The sequence below is a fragment of the Pongo abelii genome, chromosome 1 (assembly GCF_028885655.2).
Source record: "Pongo abelii isolate AG06213 chromosome 1, NHGRI_mPonAbe1-v2.0_pri, whole genome shotgun sequence".
In the NCBI taxonomy this organism is placed as follows: Eukaryota; Metazoa; Chordata; class Mammalia; order Primates; family Hominidae; genus Pongo; species Pongo abelii.
In genome coordinates this window covers 212,437,627-212,458,112 of record NC_071985.2, presented here as the reverse complement: position 1 = coordinate 212,458,112, position 20,486 = coordinate 212,437,627, and the positions used below count along the sequence as shown (strand labels likewise).

The following is a 20,486-nucleotide window of genomic DNA, read 5'->3' as shown; positions in this document are numbered from 1 at the left end:
AGACTCTGTCTCAAAGAAATAAATAAAATAGCACATGTATCCCACAAATAATTATTAAGTATCAATTTTTAAAAGCAGAGATGTAAAGATAAATGATTCTTCTAAAAAAAGTATAAATAAATCTTTAGTTTAAATGATATATTTGACATCTGTGCTAGATGATAGGACAATCAAACAGATTTACATCTGGCTGGACACCATTGCCTAAAGAATATTGATCAACCCAAGCTAAACTTTGTCTCTGGCGAGGTGTCTCCACTGAAATCCTAGCCTACTCAACAGTGACCTGGCAAATACTCAACAGTGGCCTGGCAAAAGAAATAAAAGCATGGTTCTCTAATTAGATTAAACAAAGCTTTAGGGTAAAAGAATCAAGATTTTATAAAATATAAAATGGCTAAATGTATCATGAGGCCAGGAGCAGTGGCTCACACCTATAATCCCAACACTTTAGGAGGCTGAGGCAGGAAAATTGCTTGAGTTCAGGAGTTCAAGACCAGCCTGGGCAACATAGTGAGACCTTGTCTCTACAGGAAAAAAAAAAAAAAAAAAATGTTTTTTAATTAGCCAGGAGTCATGATGTGCATCTGTAGTCCTGGCTACTTGGGAGGCTAAGGCAAGAGGATCTCTTGAGCCTAAGAGGTTGAGGCTGCAGCAAGCCATGACTGAGCTACTGCACTCCAGCCTGGATGACACAGTAAGACCCTGTCTCAAAAGAAAAAAAAAAATCATGAAATTTTATGGCATAGCTGGGCATAGTGGCTCACGCCTGTAATTCCAGCACTTTGGAAGGCTGAGGCGGGAGAATTGCTTGAGCCCTGACATTAGAGACCAGCCTGGGCAACACAACAATATCTCATCTCTACAAAAATTTTAAAAATTAGCGAGGCATGGCCCGGGTGTGGTGGCTCACTACTGTAATCCCAGCACTTTGGGAGGCCAAGGCAGGTGGATCACCTGAGGTCAGGAGTTCGAGACCAGCCTGGCCAACATGGTGAACCCCGTCACTACCAAAAATATAAAAACTAGCCAGGCGTGGTGGTGGGTGCCTGTAATCCCAGCTACTCGGGAGGCCGAGGCAGGAGAATTCCTTGAACCCAGGAAACAAAGGTTGCAGTGAGCCAACACGGTGCCACTGCACTCCAGCCTCAGTGACAGAGTAAGACTCCATCTCAAACAAACAAAAAAAAAATTAGCCAGGCATGGTGATGCATGCCTGTAGTCCTAGCTTCTTGGAAAGCTGAGGGAGGAGGGATAGCCTGAGCCCAGGAGTTTAAGGCTGCAGTGAGACATGATCGCGCAACTGCACTCCACCATGGGCAACAGAGAGAGACACTGTCTCAACAAAAAGAAAAAAAAAAAAACAGAGCAATTCATTTATTAAGAAGTAATTTAAATAATTTACAGGAATTTCTTTCTTCCTTTATTTATTTTTTTTGGAGGGGACAGAGTCTCGCTCTGTTGCCCAGGCTCGAGTGCAATGGCGCCATCTCAGCTCACCGCAACCTCTGCCTCCCAGGTTCAAGCAATTCTCCTGCCTCAGCCTCCTGAGTAGCTGGGATTACAGGTGTGCACCACCATGCCCGGCTAATTTTTGTATTTTTAGTAGAGACAGGGTTTCACCATATTGGTCAGGCTGATCTCAAACTCCTGACTTCGTGATCTGCCCACCTCAGCCTCCCAAAGTGCTGGGATTACAGGCGTGAGCCACCACACCCAGCCATGAATTTCTCATAAGCAGCTATTAAGATAACCCTTCCAACCTCACAGAATACAAATTTCTCCTTCTTTTAGTAATGTCATTATTCTATTATTAAGTTCATCTCTGCAATTATATTAAAAATACTAGCCTGACCGTCATAAAATCTAATTTCTCTAAGTAAAATATATACGACAAAATTATAGAACATAGTAAAATTCCACAGTTTATACTGCAGAGGCAGGCCAATATAAGAAAGTTATCAATTAATATTTCAAATTAACCTATGTTTCTTTAGTTTTGACATTTTCTCTCCCCCATTTAACATATGCAGCTCTTACTAGACCTTTTAAAAGTATGTGCTTGGGCTGGGCGTGGTGGCTCACACCTGTAATCCCAACACTTTGGGAGGCCGAGGCGGGTGGATCACGAGGTCAAGAGATCAAGACCATCATGGCCAACACAGTGAAACCCCGTCTCTACCAAAAATACAAAAAATTAGCTGGGCATGGGTGGTGCACGCCTGTAATCCCAGCTACTCGGGAGGCTGAGGCAGGAGAATCACTTGAACCTGGGAGGCAGAGGTTGCAGTGAGCCAAGATTGCGCCACTGCACTCCAGCCTGGGTGACAGTGAGACTCCATCTCAAAATATATATATATAATTATCTCAAAATATATATATATATATCATATATCATATATATTATATACAATATATAATATATAATATATATTATACATATTATATATTATACATTATATATATTATATATAATATATATATGCTTGATTCTTTTTTTGTTCATATGATCAATCACTCAATTATGGCTAATAAGGAATAATGACATAAGCTTCTCTCTCATATCTGATAAATGTTCCCAGGGCAAACTTGCATGAACCAGGTTAAAATAAACAAATACAAAATAACTAGACTAAATGTAACATGAACACATTCCAGAAGATGAGTCCAATTTTTTTTTTTTTTTTTTTTGAAACAGAGTCTTGCTCTATTGCCCAAGCTGGAGTGCAGTGGTGCATCTCGGTTCACTGCAACCCCTGACTCTCGGGTTCAAGCAATTCTCATGTCTCAGCCTCCCAAGTAGCTGGGATTACCGGCTCATGCCACCATGCCCAGCTAATTTTTTGTATTTTTAGTAGAGGCGGTGTTTCACCATGTTGGCCAAGCTGGTCTCGAACTCCTGACCTCAAGTGATCTACCCGCCTCAGCCTCTCAAAGTGCTGGGATCACAGGAGTGAGCCAACCGCGCACAGCCCCAAGTTTTTTTTCTTAATTTTTTAAAAATACAGAGACAGGGTCTCACCATGTTGCCCAGGCTGGTCTCAAACTCCTGAGCTCAAGCAATCTTCCCACCACCTTGGCCTCCCAAAGTACTGGGATGACAGGTGTCAGCCACCGTGCCCAGCCAAGTCCGACTTTTAACGCTTCTTTGATTATCAGCAAATCCCTATTATGTAAAATGATGGACATTAGTGTAAAAAGCCTGCATACCAGATACAAAAAAGCACAATCTTTGTGTAATTTTGAGACTGGCCAGGAGCCTTTCAAGGAATTTAACCAACTCAATGAAAGTGACATATGGACACCATATGCTAAGGCAGTAGGAGGTGAACTGAGGGTTAACTTTTACTTCATGACATAATCCCAGCACGTTCGGAGGCCAAGGCGGGTGGATCACTTGACATCAGGAGTTCAAGACCAGCCCGGCCAACATGGCGAAACTCCTTCTCTACTAAAAAATACAAAAATCAGTCAGGTGTGGTGGCACGTGCCTGTAATACCAGCTACTCAGCAGGCTAAGGCAGAAGAATCACTTGAACCCAGGAGATGGAGGTTGCAGTGAGCCAAGAATGCATCACTGCACTCCAGCCTGGGTGACAGAGCAAGGTTCCACCTCAAAACAAACAAAAAAACAACAAAAAAGGGGAAACCAGCAGGATGCAGCACCTCACACCACAATCCCAGCACTTTGAGTGGCTGAGGCAAGAGGATCAATTGAAGCCACGAGTTTGAGACCAGCCTAGGCAACATAGCAAGGCTCTGTCTCTGTTAAAAAGTATAAAAAATTAGCTGGGCACGGTGGCTTGTGCCTGTAATCCTAGTTACTCAGCTATTTAGGAAGCTGACATAGGAGGTTCACTTGAACTCAGGAGTTAAAGGCTTCGATGAGCTGTAATTGTGCCACTACACTCTGACCTAGATGACAGAGTGAGACTCTGTCAAATAAATAAATAAATAAAAAGTGGAGACTATCATACTTTAAGGTAACTTTTAGCTGCCTAAAAACCTTTCTTCCAGAATAGGCATAAAACACAATATATACAGAAACATTTTTTTTGGAGACAATGGTTTCACTCTGTTGCCCAGGCTGGTCTCAAGTTCCTGGGCTCGAGCAGTCCTCCCTCCTTGGCATGCCAAAGTGCTAGGATTACAGGCGTCAGCCACCACACCCAGCCACACACACACACTTTTTTTTTTTTTTTTTTTTTTTTTTTCCCTAATAGAGACAGGGTTTCACCATGTTGACCAGACTGGTCTCAAACTCCTGAGCTCAAGTGATCCACCCACCTCAGCCTCCCAAAGTGCTGGGATTACACGCGTGAGCCACCATGCCTGGTCTCGATTTTTTAAAACTGATCAAAGGACTACAAACATGACAGTAGTTTTAAATAGTAAAAATCAAATTACATCAAACTCAAAAACTACATTCAAAAGCTTAGATTCAAATATTTCATGTAAACTGTATGACAAGCAGTGTGCTGTTGCTCACAGGATTTTGATGATCTATTCTCCAAAGTAATAAAATTACAGAATTACATGTCCTCATTTATGAGGTTTTATAACTCAGGTTTTTTCAACAAAATACTTGTTCCTCATTCAGTATTCATCTCCACAAATAGGACCACTCAGTTGCCCAAACCAAGATCTACGACACCACCTTTACTCTTTTCTCTCACATCCCACATCCAAGACATCAACATATTCTACTGACTTCTCCTTACTCCCATTTCAATCACCACCACATGTCCACATCACACAGTCTATTCTCCATACAGCAGCCACATTGACCTTTTAAAAGTAAATTCACACCTACTCCTCTTAATTCTCCACTGGCTTTCTATTATATCTAGATTAAAATCCAAAATCTTTACTACGGTCTGTAATGTCCATGTATTAGTCCATTCTCACACTGCTATAGAACTACCTGAGACTGTGTAATTAAAAAAGAAAAAAGAAAAAAAAAAGAGGTTTAACTGACTCACAGTTCCACATGGCTGGGGAGACCCCAAGAAACTTACAATAATGGTAGAAAACGAAGAGGAAGCAAGGCACATCTTACATGGTGGCAGGAGAGAGAGAGAGAGAGAGAGAGAGAGCAAGGGGGGAAGTGCCACACCTTTGAACCATCAGATCTCATGAGAAATCATTCACTATCACAAGAACAGCATGGGGAAAATCTGCCCCCATGATCCAATCACCTCCCACCAGGTCCCTCCCCTGATATGTTGGGGATTACAATTCGACATGAGATTTGAGTAAGGACACAAAGCCAAACCATACCAGTCCACATAATCTGATGTCCCAAATCCAACCTCTCTCCATTCCAGCCACACTGGCTTTCTTCCATTTCTAAGACTACACTGAGCTCACTCCTATCTCTGGGCCTCTGCACTGCTGTTCCTTCTACCACAGCAGTTCCTTCTACCTTTTTTTCCTAGAAGTCTTCAGTTTCAGCTTGTCACCTTTTCAGAGAGACGTTCCCTGAGAGAATTAGTTAAGGTAGAATGGCCAGTCATTCTCTATCCCTTTATCCTGCTTTATTCTCATCAAGTTACTTACTAAAACCTAATAGTATACTGTATATATATTTGTTTGCTGTCTTCTTATACCATAAAGATGTAATATCCATGAGGGCTGAGGGTCTGTGTTGCTCCATTACCATATCCTGAACACCTAGACCACTGCATGACACACAGTAAAAGCTTAAGTATTCAATGCTGAGTGATTAAATTCTTATAATAAACAATACATAACCATTTATTATTTAAGAAATGTTTTCTAAGGAATGGCATACGAAAAGCTGATATGAGATAAAGTGACAGGATAAAGCATAGGGTCTAAAAAAAAGACAAGAAAGACAAACTACACCCCAAAAATGGTTATAGTATTTGTCTCCATAAATCACTCAGGATTACTAGAAGTTTTCATTTTCCTTTACTTATCTTAATTTAAAAATAATAATTAAATGGTGAAAGTATACTTAGGTAATTAGAAAACATTATCGTATTTTAAGAGGGATTCTGACAATGATGCTGTTCTTTTGCATAGTACTTTTTTAAAAACCTATAAAAAACTAAGACCTAGAGAAAGGTTGTGCCAGAAAAAAATATTTTAAGTTTTCTTTTTTTCTTAAGACACAGGGTTTTGCTCTACTGCCCAGGCTGGAATGCAGAGGCACAATCATATATCACACTGCAGCCTCGACCTCCTGGGCTCAAGTGATTCTCCTGCCTCGGTCTCCCAACTACCTAAAATTACAGGCTCGCACCACCATGCCTGGCTAGTTTTTTTTATTTTTTGTTGAGATGGGGTCTCATTATGTTGAACAGGCTGGTATCAAACTACTGGGTTGAAGCAATCCTCCCGCCTTGGCCTCCCCAAGTGCTGAGATTACAGGTAGGAGACAGCACTATCAGCCAAAGGTTATTTTTCTTTTCTTTTCTTCTTTTGAGACAGTCTCACTCTGGCGCCAGGCTGGAGTGGCGCGATCTCGGCTCACTGTAACCTCTGCCTCCCAGATTTAAGCAATTCTCCTGCCTCAGTCTCCAGAATAGCTGGGACTACAGGTTCACGCCACCACACCCGGCTAATTTTTGTATTTTTAGTAGAGATGGGGTTTCACCATGTTGGCCAGGATGGTCTCAATCTCCCGACCTCGTGATCCGTCTGCCTTGGTCTCCCAAAGTGCTGGGATTACAGGAGTAAGCCATCGCGCCCAGCTCAAAGGTTATTTTTCAAAGTGTTATTCAAAATGTTATTTTTCAATGAACTGAAGGTTCCTAATGATTAGGGTGACCAGATAATTTATAACAGAAACTGGGTCAATTCTAAGAGTGAATGGGGCTGCAGAAATAATTAATTGATCTACAATAGGTGTTACTGAGCCTTGTTTCAGACATACCAAGAAAAATATCCATTACCTACATGATACTCTTTTTTTTTTTTGAGGGTCTCACTCTGTCACCCAGGTTGGGGCGTAGAGGTTTGATCAAAGCTCACTGCAGCCTTTAACTCCTGGCCTCAAGTGATCCTCTTGTCTCAGCCTCTAAAGTACCTGGGACTACAGGCACATGCCACCATGCCTGGTTAATTTGCAAATATACAAAGATCAGCTTAAAACCCCCCTCAACCAACCTACATACTCTTTATTTCACTTCATATTATGTCACAGTGAACTGACTACTGGCCATTCCATTAACCACGCCTCTGAATCTTCACTTCCTAGAAGGCTTTGCCTTCCCTTCTCTACCTACAGATGTCTTGCATCTTCTGCTTTAAGTGTCACTTTCTCAATGAAGTCACCTCTTCGTTTCGCATGCAATTAACATGTTCCTGTCTCTAATCAAAGATTCTTAATCTGGAGCTTAGAAATGGCCTGATGAGGTGGGGCGCAGTGTCTCATACCTGTAATCCCAGCACATTGGAAGGCCAAGGTGGGTGGATCACTTGAGGTCAGGAGTTCGAGACCAGCCTGGCCAATATGGTGAAACCCCATCTTTACTAAAAATACAAAAATTAGCCAGGTGTGGTGATGTGCACCTGTAATCCCAGCTACTCAGGAGGCTGAGGCAGGAGAATCACTTGAACCAGGAGGCAGAGGTTGTAGTGAGCCGGGATCAAGCCACGGCACTCCAGCCTGGGCAACAGAGTAAGATTCCTTCTCAAAAAAAAAAAAAAGAAATGGCCTGATGGACATCTGGGAAACTCTGAAATTATATGTAAACACTGAGTATATGTTCCCCTTGAAAGAGAGAGCATTACAACTATTTTCAGATTCTAAAAGTGATTCACAACCCAAAATAATAGGAATCACTTCTCTATCATATCACTTTATATTAGAATTATTTATTTTCTTATTTCCCTCAGTAGACTATGAGTCCTTTTAAGGTATCCTATCTCTAACCACAGGAATAAATGGTATGTTGAGCCGAAATATTTAAAAGATAGGTTTCACTCCCTAATTCCCCTAAATTACCTTAGGTTCACTGTAAAACACCTAAAATTTACTTCTAATATTATTAGCTTCATCCTCTAACTTTTAAATTTTCTTTCATATAGCTGGGCATGGTGGCTCACACCTGTAATCCCAGCACTTTGGGAGGCCAAGGTGGGTGGATCACTTGAGCCCAGGAACTTGAAACCAGCCTGCTCAACCAAGTAAGAATCCTCAAAATAATTATTTTCCCTTCATTTATGAATTTGAATCCCTTAATATAAAAAATTAAATGGGCTTGGCATAATGGCTCATGTCTATAATCCCAGCACTTTGGGAGGTGGAGGCAGGAGGACTGCTTGAGCTCGGGAGTCTGACCAACCTGAGCAACATCATAAAACCTTGCCTCTACCAAAAATTTTTTTTTTTTTTTTTGAAACAGTCTTGCTCTCTCGCCCAGGCTGGAGTGCAGTGGCGCGATCTCCGCTCACTGCAAGTTCCGCCTCCTGGGTTCACGCCATTCTCCTGCCTCAGCCTCCCGAGTAGCTGGGACTACAGGCGCCCGCCACCACGCCCAGCTAATTTTTTCTACTTTTAGTAGAGGCGGGGTTTCACTGTGTTAGCCAGGATGGTCTCGATCTCCTGACCTCGTGATCCACCTGCCTTGGCCTCCCAAAGTGCTGGGATTACAGGCATGAGCCAACATGCCCAGCCAAAAATATTTTTTAATTAGCATGCACAGTAGCATGTGACTGTAGTCCCAATTACTTGGGAGGCTGAGACAGGAGGATAACTTGAGGCCAGGAGTTCAAGGCTGCAGTAATCCATAATCATGCCACTGCACTCCTGCCTGGGTGACAGAGTGAGACCCGATCTCTTAAAAATGAAAAAAAAAATTAAATTTCCTTCTGTTAAAAACAGTGTTCACGGCCAGGCACAGTGGCTCAGGCCTGTAATCCCAGCACTTTGAGGGGCTGAGGCGGTGGATCACTTGAGGTCAGGAGTTCGAGACCAACCAACATGGTGAAACTCTGTCTCTACTAAAAGTACAAAATTAGCAGGGCGTGGTGGCACACGCCTATAATCCCAGCTACTTGGGAGGCTGAGGCAGGAGAATCACTTGAACCGGGAAGGCGGAGGTTGCAGTGAGCCGAGATCACACCGTTACATTCCAGCCTGGGCAACAAGAGCAAAACTCCATCTCAAAATTTAAAAAAAAAGTGTTCACTCTTCTAAACTTTCAGCATTTTGAAAATATGTAATCAAGGAGAATAAAAACTAAAACTTAAAAACTTTATAGTTTAGAAAATGTAAAACTGATAAAATTTTTAAGAAAAAAAATCCAAAAAGAAAATAAAACTCAGAGTCCAAAAAGAATACAAAGCTGCCTATAATCCCAGCACGTTGGGAGGCCAAGGCGGGTGGATCACCTGAGGTCAGGAGTTTGAGACCAGCCTGGCCACCATGATGAAACCCCATCTAAAAATGCAAGAATTAGCCAGGTGTGGTGGCACGTGCCTGTAGTTCCAGCTACTCAGGAGGCTGAGGAGGGAGAATCACTGGAACCCAGGAGGCAGAGGTTGCAATGAGCCAAGATCACACCACTGCACTCCAGCCTGGGTGACACAGTGAAACTGTCTCAAAAATAATAAAAATAAAAATAATAATAATAAGGCCAGTGGTTAATATTTACAGAAAGGAAAAATAAGACAGGTCTCTCTATCTTAACACAGTATTTGTTTCACTCCATTTCTTAGATTAAGATGATGGAGAAAGGGCCTATTCACCTTACTCTATTATACACATCTCATTCTATTCAGAATTTTATTGAACTTTTTGCCAAAAATTTGTCATGTGTCAATCAAACAAACACTGCCTATAATTAATACCAAGGATTCACACAAAAAAGCACACACACAATTTGACAACCTTCAGACACTCACCGTGCTGTAGACTGCTGAGACAGCAGGAGTGAAGATTCGATCCTCAAGAGGTTGTTGCACAGGTCCTCTAGGAATTCTAGAAGAGCGAGTTAAGGATAAGAGAATTCAAAAATGGATGCTTAATAGTTAGAGAAAATTGCAACCACAAAATTCCACCAATGACCTAAGCATTTTCACCCAATTAGTGAGTTATATACTTCTCCACTAAAACTAAAAAATAAAATGTTTCAAATGTCCTAAAGTGACTAAATCAATCTCTTCAAAAGCCTTCCCATGATAAACATTCCATGGAATCTCAAAACAAACACAACTATACAATAAGTGTCCAAACTTTAGGCCCATGATGAGACTCTGCCACCTTTACTTTGTACTAAAAATAACTGGCTGGGCACAGTGGCTCAAGCCTATAATCCCAACACTTTTGGAGGTCAAATTGAGAGAATCACTTAAACCCCAAGAGTTCAAGACAAGCCTGGGCAACACAGCAAGACCTCGTCTCTACTAAATTAGCCGAGTGTGGTTGCCAGCACCTGTAGTCTCAGCTACTCGGGAGGCTGAGGTGGTAGGATCACTTGAGCACAGGAGTTTAACAAGTTGCAATTAGCAAACCTCTCTATCAAAAAAAAAAAAAGCCTAAATAAATCAGTATGAGACAGGAACTGCCAGAAATTTTCTACAGAATTTGAATTCAAAGAAATGACCCATGTAAAACTCTGTACACTACAACATACTTCCTTCCTAATTCTGCCTGCCATTGTGCTTATTATCAGTTCTCACTAAACTCTGTATCTCCAAGCATAAATCATTGGATGTTTCTTTCTCTCTGAGCTCAAGATACAGGCAAAACAGCTTTTCATAGTGCTACTTAAAATTCTAGTTCAATAAATGAGCAGTGTAACATGCACATACAATAATCCAGAACATGCTGATTTTTCATAACCCATGATTGAAATACAGTAGTACATCCACTTGATATTTCTGTATTTCAAATTGCTGTGATTTATATCATTAGGAAATACAAGCAAAACTATTAGTAAGATTATATAGATGGTATGCAATACTGAATTGAGACTCTAAGTAGAAATATAAATGTAAAAAATTTCAAATTCTCTTCTTTCTTTTTCTAGTAGAATAATAAAAGACAAATTCCAGAAATAAATATAATTTGATGGTTAAAGACTTTGATTATTAAAGTACTCACTACATACATGCTACAACAAATGGAACTAGGCAAATACACTTGCAAAGACTAAATTTCATCAGAGAAATCCAAGAATCCATGAGGATATTACATGACATGTATTACTGATATGAATGTTTCCTACTTATGCAGAAAAGAGAGGACCAATACATTTTAAAGAACAAATGTTTATGAAACTTCATGAAGGATGAACTCTCTTCAAAATAAACCTTCTTGATCAATGGCAATCATGTCTGGCACTGAGGTTGTTTACAGTCAGTACCTCCTTAAAAGGTGGATTTTCACAAAGTAGAAAAGAAGAAGTGAAAATAAACAGAAATTGTCTTTCAGTCTGCCAAAACACTAATGTTCCATTTATAATTCCCAGCTGAACGTTCCTAAACCTTGCCCCACTCCACTACAAGAAAAACTACTGTCCTAATGTTCAGCATAAGCAATATTCTTAAAGCGAAAGACTCAAGTTATCATTTCCTCATTGAAAGGAAGATAAGGATACAAATGTCATCAAATAAATACTGATTTATAGGTAAAATAGGCAACTAATATCAGGAGATAAAAAAATAATGCAAAGGGTCTTTTTCTATATTATTTCTTATTTAGGCCAATATGTCAATGTCAATTTATGCTTTCTCTACTTCTTATTTCTACATAGTTCTGCCAATAAAAAAGGAAGTTAACTTCTATAATACATAAAATAATGGCAGAATTTCTAAACTATACCCTATTTCACAAAGATACCGAACATGATTTCTCAAAAGATGTACTGTTTAAGATACAGTTACTTTGGAAATAGCTATAGTCTTTTTTTAATTTTTTATTTTTTGAGACAGAGTCTCGCTCTGTCACCCAGGCTGGAGTTCAGTGGCATAATCTCAGCTCACTGCAACCTCTGCCTTCCAGGTTCAAGCGATTCTCGTGACTCAGCCTCTTGTGACTCAGCCTCCCAAGTAGCTGGGACCATAGGCATGCGCTACCACAGCCGGCTAATTTTTTGTATTTTTAGTAGAGATGGGGCTTTGCCATGTTGCCCAGGCTGGTCTCGAACTCCTGAGCTCAGGCAATCCACCCACCTCAGCCTCCCAAAGTGCTAGGATTACAGGCATGAGCCACAGCACCTGACCATAGCTACAGTCTTTTAACATTACTTCTGAACCACACAAATATGTTTTTCAAAAATTAAAAAAATTCAATTTAAACAAGCCGGCGCCAGCCTAGACCACAAGAGACCCTGTCTCTATTAAAAAAAAAAAAATTTTTTCATGATATTGATTCTTCCTATCCATGAGCATGGAATGTTCTTCCATTTGTTTGTGTCCTCTTTTATTTCATTGAGCAGTGGTTTGTAGTCCTCCTTGAAGAGGTCCTTCACATCCCTTGTAAGTTGGATTCCTAGGTATTTTATTCTCTTCGAAGCAATAGTGAATGGGAGTTTACTCATGATTTGGCTCTCTGTTTGTCTGTCATTGGTGTACAAGAATGCTTGTGATTTTTGCACATTGATTTTGTATCCTGAGACTTTGCTGAAGTTGCTTATCAGCTTAAGGAGATTTTGGGCCGAGACGATGGGGTTTTCTAAATATACAATCATGTCATCTGCAAACAGGGACAATTTGACTTCCTCTTTTCCTAATTGAATACCCTTTATTTCTTTCTCTTGCCTGATTGCCCTGACCATAACTTCCAACACTATGTTGAATAGGAGTGGTGAGAGAGGGCATCCCTGTCTTGTGCCAGTTTTCAAAGGGAATGCTTCCAGTTTTTGCCCATTCAGTATGATATTGGCTGTGGGTTTCTCATAAATAGCTCTTATTATTTTGAGATACATCCCATCAATACCTAATTTATTGACAGTTTTTAGCATGAAGGGCTGTTGAATTTTGTCAAAGGCCTTTTCTGTATCTATTGAGATAATCATGTGGTTTTTGTCTTTGGTTCTGTTTATATGCTGGATTACGTTTATTGATTTGCATATGTTGAACCAGCCTTGCATCCCAGGGATGAAGCCCACTTGGTCATCGTGGATAAGCTTTTTGATGTGCTGCTGGATTCGGTTTGCCAGTATCTTATTGAGGATTTTTGCATCAATGTTCATCAGGGATATTGGTCTAAAATTCTCTTTTTTTGTTGTTGTCAGGCTTTGGTTTCAGGATGATGCTGGCCTCATAAAATCAGTACCATGAAAGTGGCCATACTGCCCAAGGTAATTTATAGATTCAATGCCATCCCCATCAGGCTACCAATAACTTTCTTCACAGAATTGGAAAAAACTACTTTAAAGTTCATATGGAACCAAAAAAAGGGCCCACATTGCCAATACAATCCTAAGACAAAAGAATAAAGCTGGAGGCATCACACTACCTGACTTCAAACTATACTACAAGGCTATAGTAACCAAAACAGCATGGTACTGATACCAAAACAGAGATATAGACCAATAGAACAGAACAGAGCCCTCAGAAATAATATCACACATCTACAACCATCTGATCTTTGACAAACCTGACAAAAAACAAGAAATGGGGAAAAGATTCCCTATTTAATAAATGGTGCTGGGAAAACTGGCTAGCCATATGTAGAAAGCTGAAACTGGATCCCTTCCTTACACCTTATACAAAAAGTAATTCAAGATGGATTAAAGACTTAAATGTTAGAGCTAAAACCATAAAAACCCTAGAGGAAAACCTAGGCAATACCATTCAGGACATAGGCATGGGCAAGGACTTCATGTCTAAAACACCAAAAGCAATGGCAATAAAAGACAAAATTGACAAATGGGATCTAATTAAACTAAAGAGCTTCTGCACAGCAAAAGAAACTACCATCAGAGTGAACAGGCAACCTACAGAATGGAAGAAAAATTTTGCAATCTACTCATCTGACAAAGGGCTAACATCCAGAATCTACAAAGAACTCAAACAAATTTACAAGAATAAAACAACCCCATCACAAAGTGGGCAAAGGATATGAACAGACACTTCTCAAAAGAAGACATTTTTGCAGCCAACAGACACATGAAAAAATGCTCATCATCACTGGCCATCAGAGAAATGCCAATCAAAACCACAATGAGATACCATCTCACACCAGTTAGAATGGCAATCATTAAAAAGTCAGGAAACAACAGGTGCTGGAGAGGATGTGGAGAAATAGGAACACTTTAATTAACACTGTTGGTGGGACTGTAAACTAGTTCAACCATTGTGGAAGACAGTGTGGTGATTCCTCAGGGATCTAGAACTAGAAATACCATTTGACCCAGCCATCCCATTACTGGGTATATACCCAAAGGATTACAAATCATGCTGTTATAAAGACACATGCACACGTATGTTTATTGTGGCACAATTCACAACAGCAAAGACTTGGAACCAACCAAATGTCCATCAATGATAGACTGGATTAAGAAAATGTGGCACATATACACCATGGAATACTATGCAGCCATAAAAAAGGATGAGTTCATGTCCTTTTTAGGGACATGGATGAAGCTGGAAACCATCATTCTCAGCAAACTATCACAAGGACAAAAAACCAAACACCACATGTTCTCATTCATAGGTGGGAATTGAACAGTGAGAACACTTGGACACAGGAAGGGGAACATCACACACTGGGGCCTGTCGTGGGGTTGGGGGAGGGGGGAGGGATAGCATTAGGAGATATACCTAATGTAAATGACAAGTTAATGGTGCAGCAAACCAACATGGCAAATGTATACATATGTAACAAACCTGCACGTTGTGCACATGTACCCTAGAACTTAAAGTATAATAATAAAAAAAAATTGACAAAAAAAAAAAGCGCCAGGATTTCCTTAGGAACACTTTTACACTGTTGGTGGGACTGTAAACTAGTTCAACCATTGTGGAAGACAGTGTAGCGATTCCTCAAGGATCTAGAACTAGAAATACCATTTGACCCAGCCATCCCATTACTGGGCATATACCCAAAGGATTATAAATCATGCTGCTATAAAGACATATGCACACGTTTATTGCGGCACAATTCACAATAGCAAAGACTTGGAACCAATCCAAATGCCCATCAATGATAGACTGGATTAAGAAAATGTGGCACATAATATACACCATGGAATACTATGCAGCCATAAAAAAGGATGAGTTCACGTCCTTTGTAGGTACATGGATGAAGACAGAAACCATCATTCTCAGGAAACTACAGACAAAGACAGAAAACCAAACACCACATGTTCTCACTCATAGGTGGGAACTGAACAATGAGAACACTTGGACACAGGAAAGGGAACATCACACACCGGGGCCTGTCGTGAGGGGGAGAGGGGGGAGGGACAGCATTAGGAGATATACCTAATGTAAATGACGAGTTAATGGGTGCAGCACACCAACATGGCACATGTATACATATGTAACAAACCTGCACATTGTGCACATGTACCCTAGAACTTCAAAGTATAATAATAATAATAATAATAATAATAATAATAATAATAAAAGCCAGGATTTCTTTTTGTAAATAGCCCCTACAAAAGAAAAAGTAACCTATTTTTAAAAAGAGCCTGGCACAGTGGTACATACCTGTAGTTCCAGCCACTAAGAAAGCTGTGATGGCAGGATCCCTCGAGCCCAAACATTCACCTGGGCAATTCTTTCTTTGCTCTCCTTACCTTTTACCATTGAGATCCAAGGAAATAAAACTAACCAATTTTAAACTCTGTTTCAACTCAATTTAATGCTGGCTGTTAATTCAGGTCCAAAAATCCCATTGGAAAGCAAATACAGTGATTATGTATATTACTTAACCACTCCTAGCAGAATCTAGGCAACACCCTTAATCAAACACATTAATATCTCTACAGCAAAATATATGAATATTCAAACTTCTACCCTTCTGTCCAGAAATTTACCAATGCAAGAAAAAGAATAAGTTTTCCAAGCTCTTGGGATTTCAGAATTTCAAGACTATACTATCTTTATCATTGAATCTTTGCAATTAGTATCTCTGGAATGTACACAACTAGAAACCATTATATTAGATTTTGTTTTGTTTTGGAGTATAGTGTTGGGTTCACAGCTGACTGCAGCCTCAACCTCCTGGGCTCAAGTGATCTCACCTCACTCTCCAGAGTAGCTGGGACTACAGGTGTGTACCATCGTGCCCAGCTAATCTTTAAATTTTTTGGTAGAGATGGTGTCTCCCTATGTTGCCCAGGCTAGTCTCAAACTCCTGGGCTCAAGCAATCCTCTTGCCTCGGCCTCCCAAAGTGCTGGGATTACAGGCATGAGCCACTACACTTGACCTATATTAGATTTTTAACAAATCCAGAAACATTAGTCTCAAAGAGCTTAGCCAGAAAACCCCTTGTTCTGGCTCTGATTTTCTATTAACTCAGATACAAGTCAGCACATATTGCCAATTGATTTCCTGCCAGTCATATTTAAGTTTACCCAGAAACATATCCTGTGTGTAAGTTTAGAAACATACAAACAAAAAAAACAAAACAATATTGCCAGAGACTATGCAACAATGGCCACTGACTATGCTGTTATTTCTACACAAGATAAAAATACACATTTTCTGTGAGACAAAATGATATTCATATGCAAAAATGAATGATACATTCACAAAAGTTTCAAATGAAGTTTCTAATGCCCTCACATTTTTAGTTCTACAACAGACTAATATGCTTTAACAGTGTTTCCTAACGCCCAATTCAGATTCAAATACAATCAATCCATATGGCAAAGCAAAGGCAGAAGGCAACAAAGTAAGCCTCTCTCCTCAAAAATGCCCACCTTGCACAACAGCAAAAGTATGGAATCAACCTAAGTGTCTATCAGAAGATGACTGCATAAAGAAGATATAGTATATATACACAATGGAATACTATTCAACCATAAAAAAACGAGGTCATGTCTTTTGCAGCAACATAGATGGAACTGGAAGCCATTATCTTATGTGAAACAACTCAGAAAGACAAATACCACATGTTCTCACTTACTATTGAGATTTAAATAATGTATACACTGGAGGTAGAGTGTGGAATGTCAGAAAACAAAGACTCACAAGGGAGTAGGGGGATGATGAGAAATTACTTAATGGGTACAACATACGTTTTTCAGGTGATGGACACATTGAAAACCCTGACTTCACCACTATAGCAATATATCCATTGAACAAAATTACACTTGTCCCCCATAAATTTATACAATTTTTTAATTGCCCACCTTGAAGAAATATCAGTAACAAAAACAAGTTGAAGTTAACAATTCCAGTTGGGTCCTACATCGGAACCACTCAAATGGCCTTGATAATAACCAAAATAAAACATGCTGATTTGCCAAATTTCTCTGGACATAGATGGGGATAATAATAGGTGAGCTACATACATTTGGCAGACTTTAAAAAGCTATCTTTTAAAGAATAACTGAATGCTACTCACATATGACGAAAGTCAAAGTTTGCTGGAAGTTATACTACTAGCTGAAAGTTTTTATGGGTATAACTATAAGATTTACAAAAATGTTAAGGCCTTGATTGACCTCAAATGCTAGAGCATTGTTAAAATGTAATTTCAAAAAGTGAATGTAACTTTAATGTGCTAAAAGTTTCAGTGATGGAACTTAGGTTAAAAAATAATCATGATTAATCTTGACCATGAATGGTGGTTATGACTGCATGATGTGAATTTACTTAATGCCACAGAACTGTACACCCAAAAATGATTAAAATGGTAAATATTGTGTTATGTATACTTTACCACAAAAAACAAACTTTTAAAATAAATAGATAAAAGAACCATGACTATAGAATAGTCAGAGGAGATTCTTCTAAGTTTGGCTTTACTATTCTGTACAAATAGTGTGCAGATTCTATCAAGGATACACGATCTTTCCAATTTTGTATTTCTTTTCTGGAGTAAAAGGAGTGAGACTCTTTTCATCGAAAAAGGTGCTGTGTGCTAAGATGATGCAGCTAATGATCAGACTTGTAAACAATGCAACCACTTTCAGTAGGTATCCCTAGGAAAAAGGACATGCAGCCATCCATAGCATCCTCAACTTGACATATCCTCTACCTCAGTATCTCAAACTGGTTCACAATCGAGATAGGAAGAAAGGAGTAACTCATGAATTTGAGGTATGGCTATATGTCACCTCAAGTAAAATAAAATGGCTGTTTTTTATGACAGGAAAAATAAGTTTTTAACTTTAAAAAACCAAAAGGAAGGGGGCATTAGACAAAACATTCAAACCTTAAAATTAACACTTGAAAACCAAGATAGTGTGGTACTGGCAAAAGGACATAAAAACAAATCAATGAACAGAATATAAAACCCGTAAGAAGGCCCATACAAATGTGGTGAATCGATTTTTCACAAAGGTGCAAAGGCAATTAAGTGGAGAAATAGTCTTTTCAACAAATGGTGCTGGAACAACTGAAAAACCATATGCAAACCAATGACACTCTTTACCAACACCTCACCCTTTGTACAAAAATTAATTCAAAATGTGTGGATCTAGTGTAAAACAGAAAACTATGAATCTTTTAGAAGAAACAATAAGAGGAAACAACCGTTATCTTGGATTAGGCCAAGAGTTCCTAGATAATACATCAAAAGCTTGATGTATTAAAAAAAAAAAATGATAGGACCAGGTACAGTGGCTCATGTCTGTAATCCAAGCACTTTGGGAGGATGAGGTGGGAGGATCACTTGAGTCCAGGAATTTGAGACCAGCTTGGGCAACATAGCAAGCAAGGCCTTGTCTCCACAAAATATTTTTTAAAAAGAAGAAAACTGATAAACTGAACATCATCAAAACTAAAAACATTTCCATTGTTATAAGACATTGTTATAAGAACAAAGAGACAGGATACGGACTGCAGTAAATACTTTTAAAACTTATGTAAATAAGATAAAGGATTTGTATCTAGGATACATGAAGAAACTAGGCTGGGTGCAGTGGCTCATGCCCATAATCCTAACACTTTAGGAGGCTGAGGTGGGTGAATTGCTTGAGTCCAGGAGTTCAGGACTAGCCTGGGCAAGATGGCAAAACCGCATCTCTACTAAAAACACAAAAAATTAGGCAGGCATGTTAGAGCCTGTAATCCCAACAATTTGGGAGGTTGAGGTGGGAGAATCACCTGAGCTCAGGAGGTAGAGACTGCAGTGAGCAGAGATTGCGCCACAGTACTCCAGCCTGGGCAACCAGAGCGAGGCCCTGTCTCAAAAAAAAAAAAGAAGAAGAAGAAAGAAACTAAACACTCAATAACAAGACAACAAACAACCTAATATTTTTCAAATGGGCAAAAGTTTGCTGTGGTTGCTGTTTTGAGAGACAGGGTCTTGCTCTGTCGCCCCACAATGGAGTACAGTTGCAGGATCATGGCTCACTGCAGCCTTGATCTCCCAGGCTTAAGCAACCTTCCCAGCTCAACCTGTAACTGGTATGTGCCACCATGCCCAGCTAATTTTTTCATTTTTTGTAAAGATGAAGTCTGGCTATGTTGCCCAGGCTGGTCCCAAACTCCTGAGTTCAAGCAATGCTCCTGCCTTAGCCTTCCAAAGTGCTGGGATTATAGGCACGACCCACCGTGCCTGGCCTCAAATGGGGAAAAGTTTTAAATGAATGACACCTAATCAAAGAAAATATACACGTCGCAAATAAAAACACAAAAGGCTCTTTACTTCCTTAATGAAACATCATCAATGAATGCAAATTAAAACCAAAACGAGATATCACTATACCTGTTACACTAACTGAAACCATAAAAAAATGACAATAATGAGTGCTGATAAGGATGAGGAGCAATTGGAAATTCCACACATTGTTGGTATAGTCACTTTGGAAAAATGGTATAGTCACTTTGGAAAGCAGTTTGGCAGTTTCTTATAAAGTTAAACATACACTAACCAACCATATGACTCAGCAATCCCACTCATAGGTATTACCCAACATAAATGACAACTTAAATTCACACAAAACCCTGAACACAAATGCTTGTAGCAGTTTCATTCATAATGGCCAAAAAAACTGGAAATGAGTCAAATATCTTCAACCGGCCAATAGACAAACTATGGTAAATCCATATGATGGAATACTAGTAGGCATTTAGAAGGAATTAACTATTAATAAACACAAAGACATGAATGAATCTCAAATGCTAATTATTTTAAGTAAAAGAGGCTAGACTCACTGCACTCCTGCCTGGGCAACAGAGTGAGACCCTGTCCCTGAGGGAGTGCAAGTGGCGGAGAAGCTAGACTCAAAAAGACCGTAAGTCCATTTATATAATATTCCAGTTAAGACAAAAATGTAGAAATGGAAAACAGATCAGTGCTTGCCAGGGCCAAGAGGTTGGGGGCCGAGTTTATCCACAAAGGGACATCATCGAAGGAATATAACAGGGGAAATGGAAGTTTTCT

General features: G+C 39.6%; 1 protein-coding gene across 36 annotated transcripts in view; it reads right to left on the bottom strand.

The window, feature by feature from the left end:
• The window catches only part of EIF4G3 (eukaryotic translation initiation factor 4 gamma 3), a 366,672-nt gene that overhangs the window by 265,466 nt on the left and 80,720 nt on the right, over positions 1 to 20,486 (bottom strand). For all 36 annotated transcript variants that reach the window (XR_010138524.1, XR_010138525.1, XM_063719739.1 and 33 more), the window contains one exon: positions 9,877 to 9,952. Coding sequence is in view for 32 of the 36 variants with exons in the window: in XM_063719647.1 (XP_063575717.1) it covers positions 9,877 to 9,952 (76 nt within the window). In the remaining 4 variants the exon portion in view is untranslated. The remainder of the gene's footprint in view (positions 1 to 9,876; positions 9,953 to 20,486) is intronic.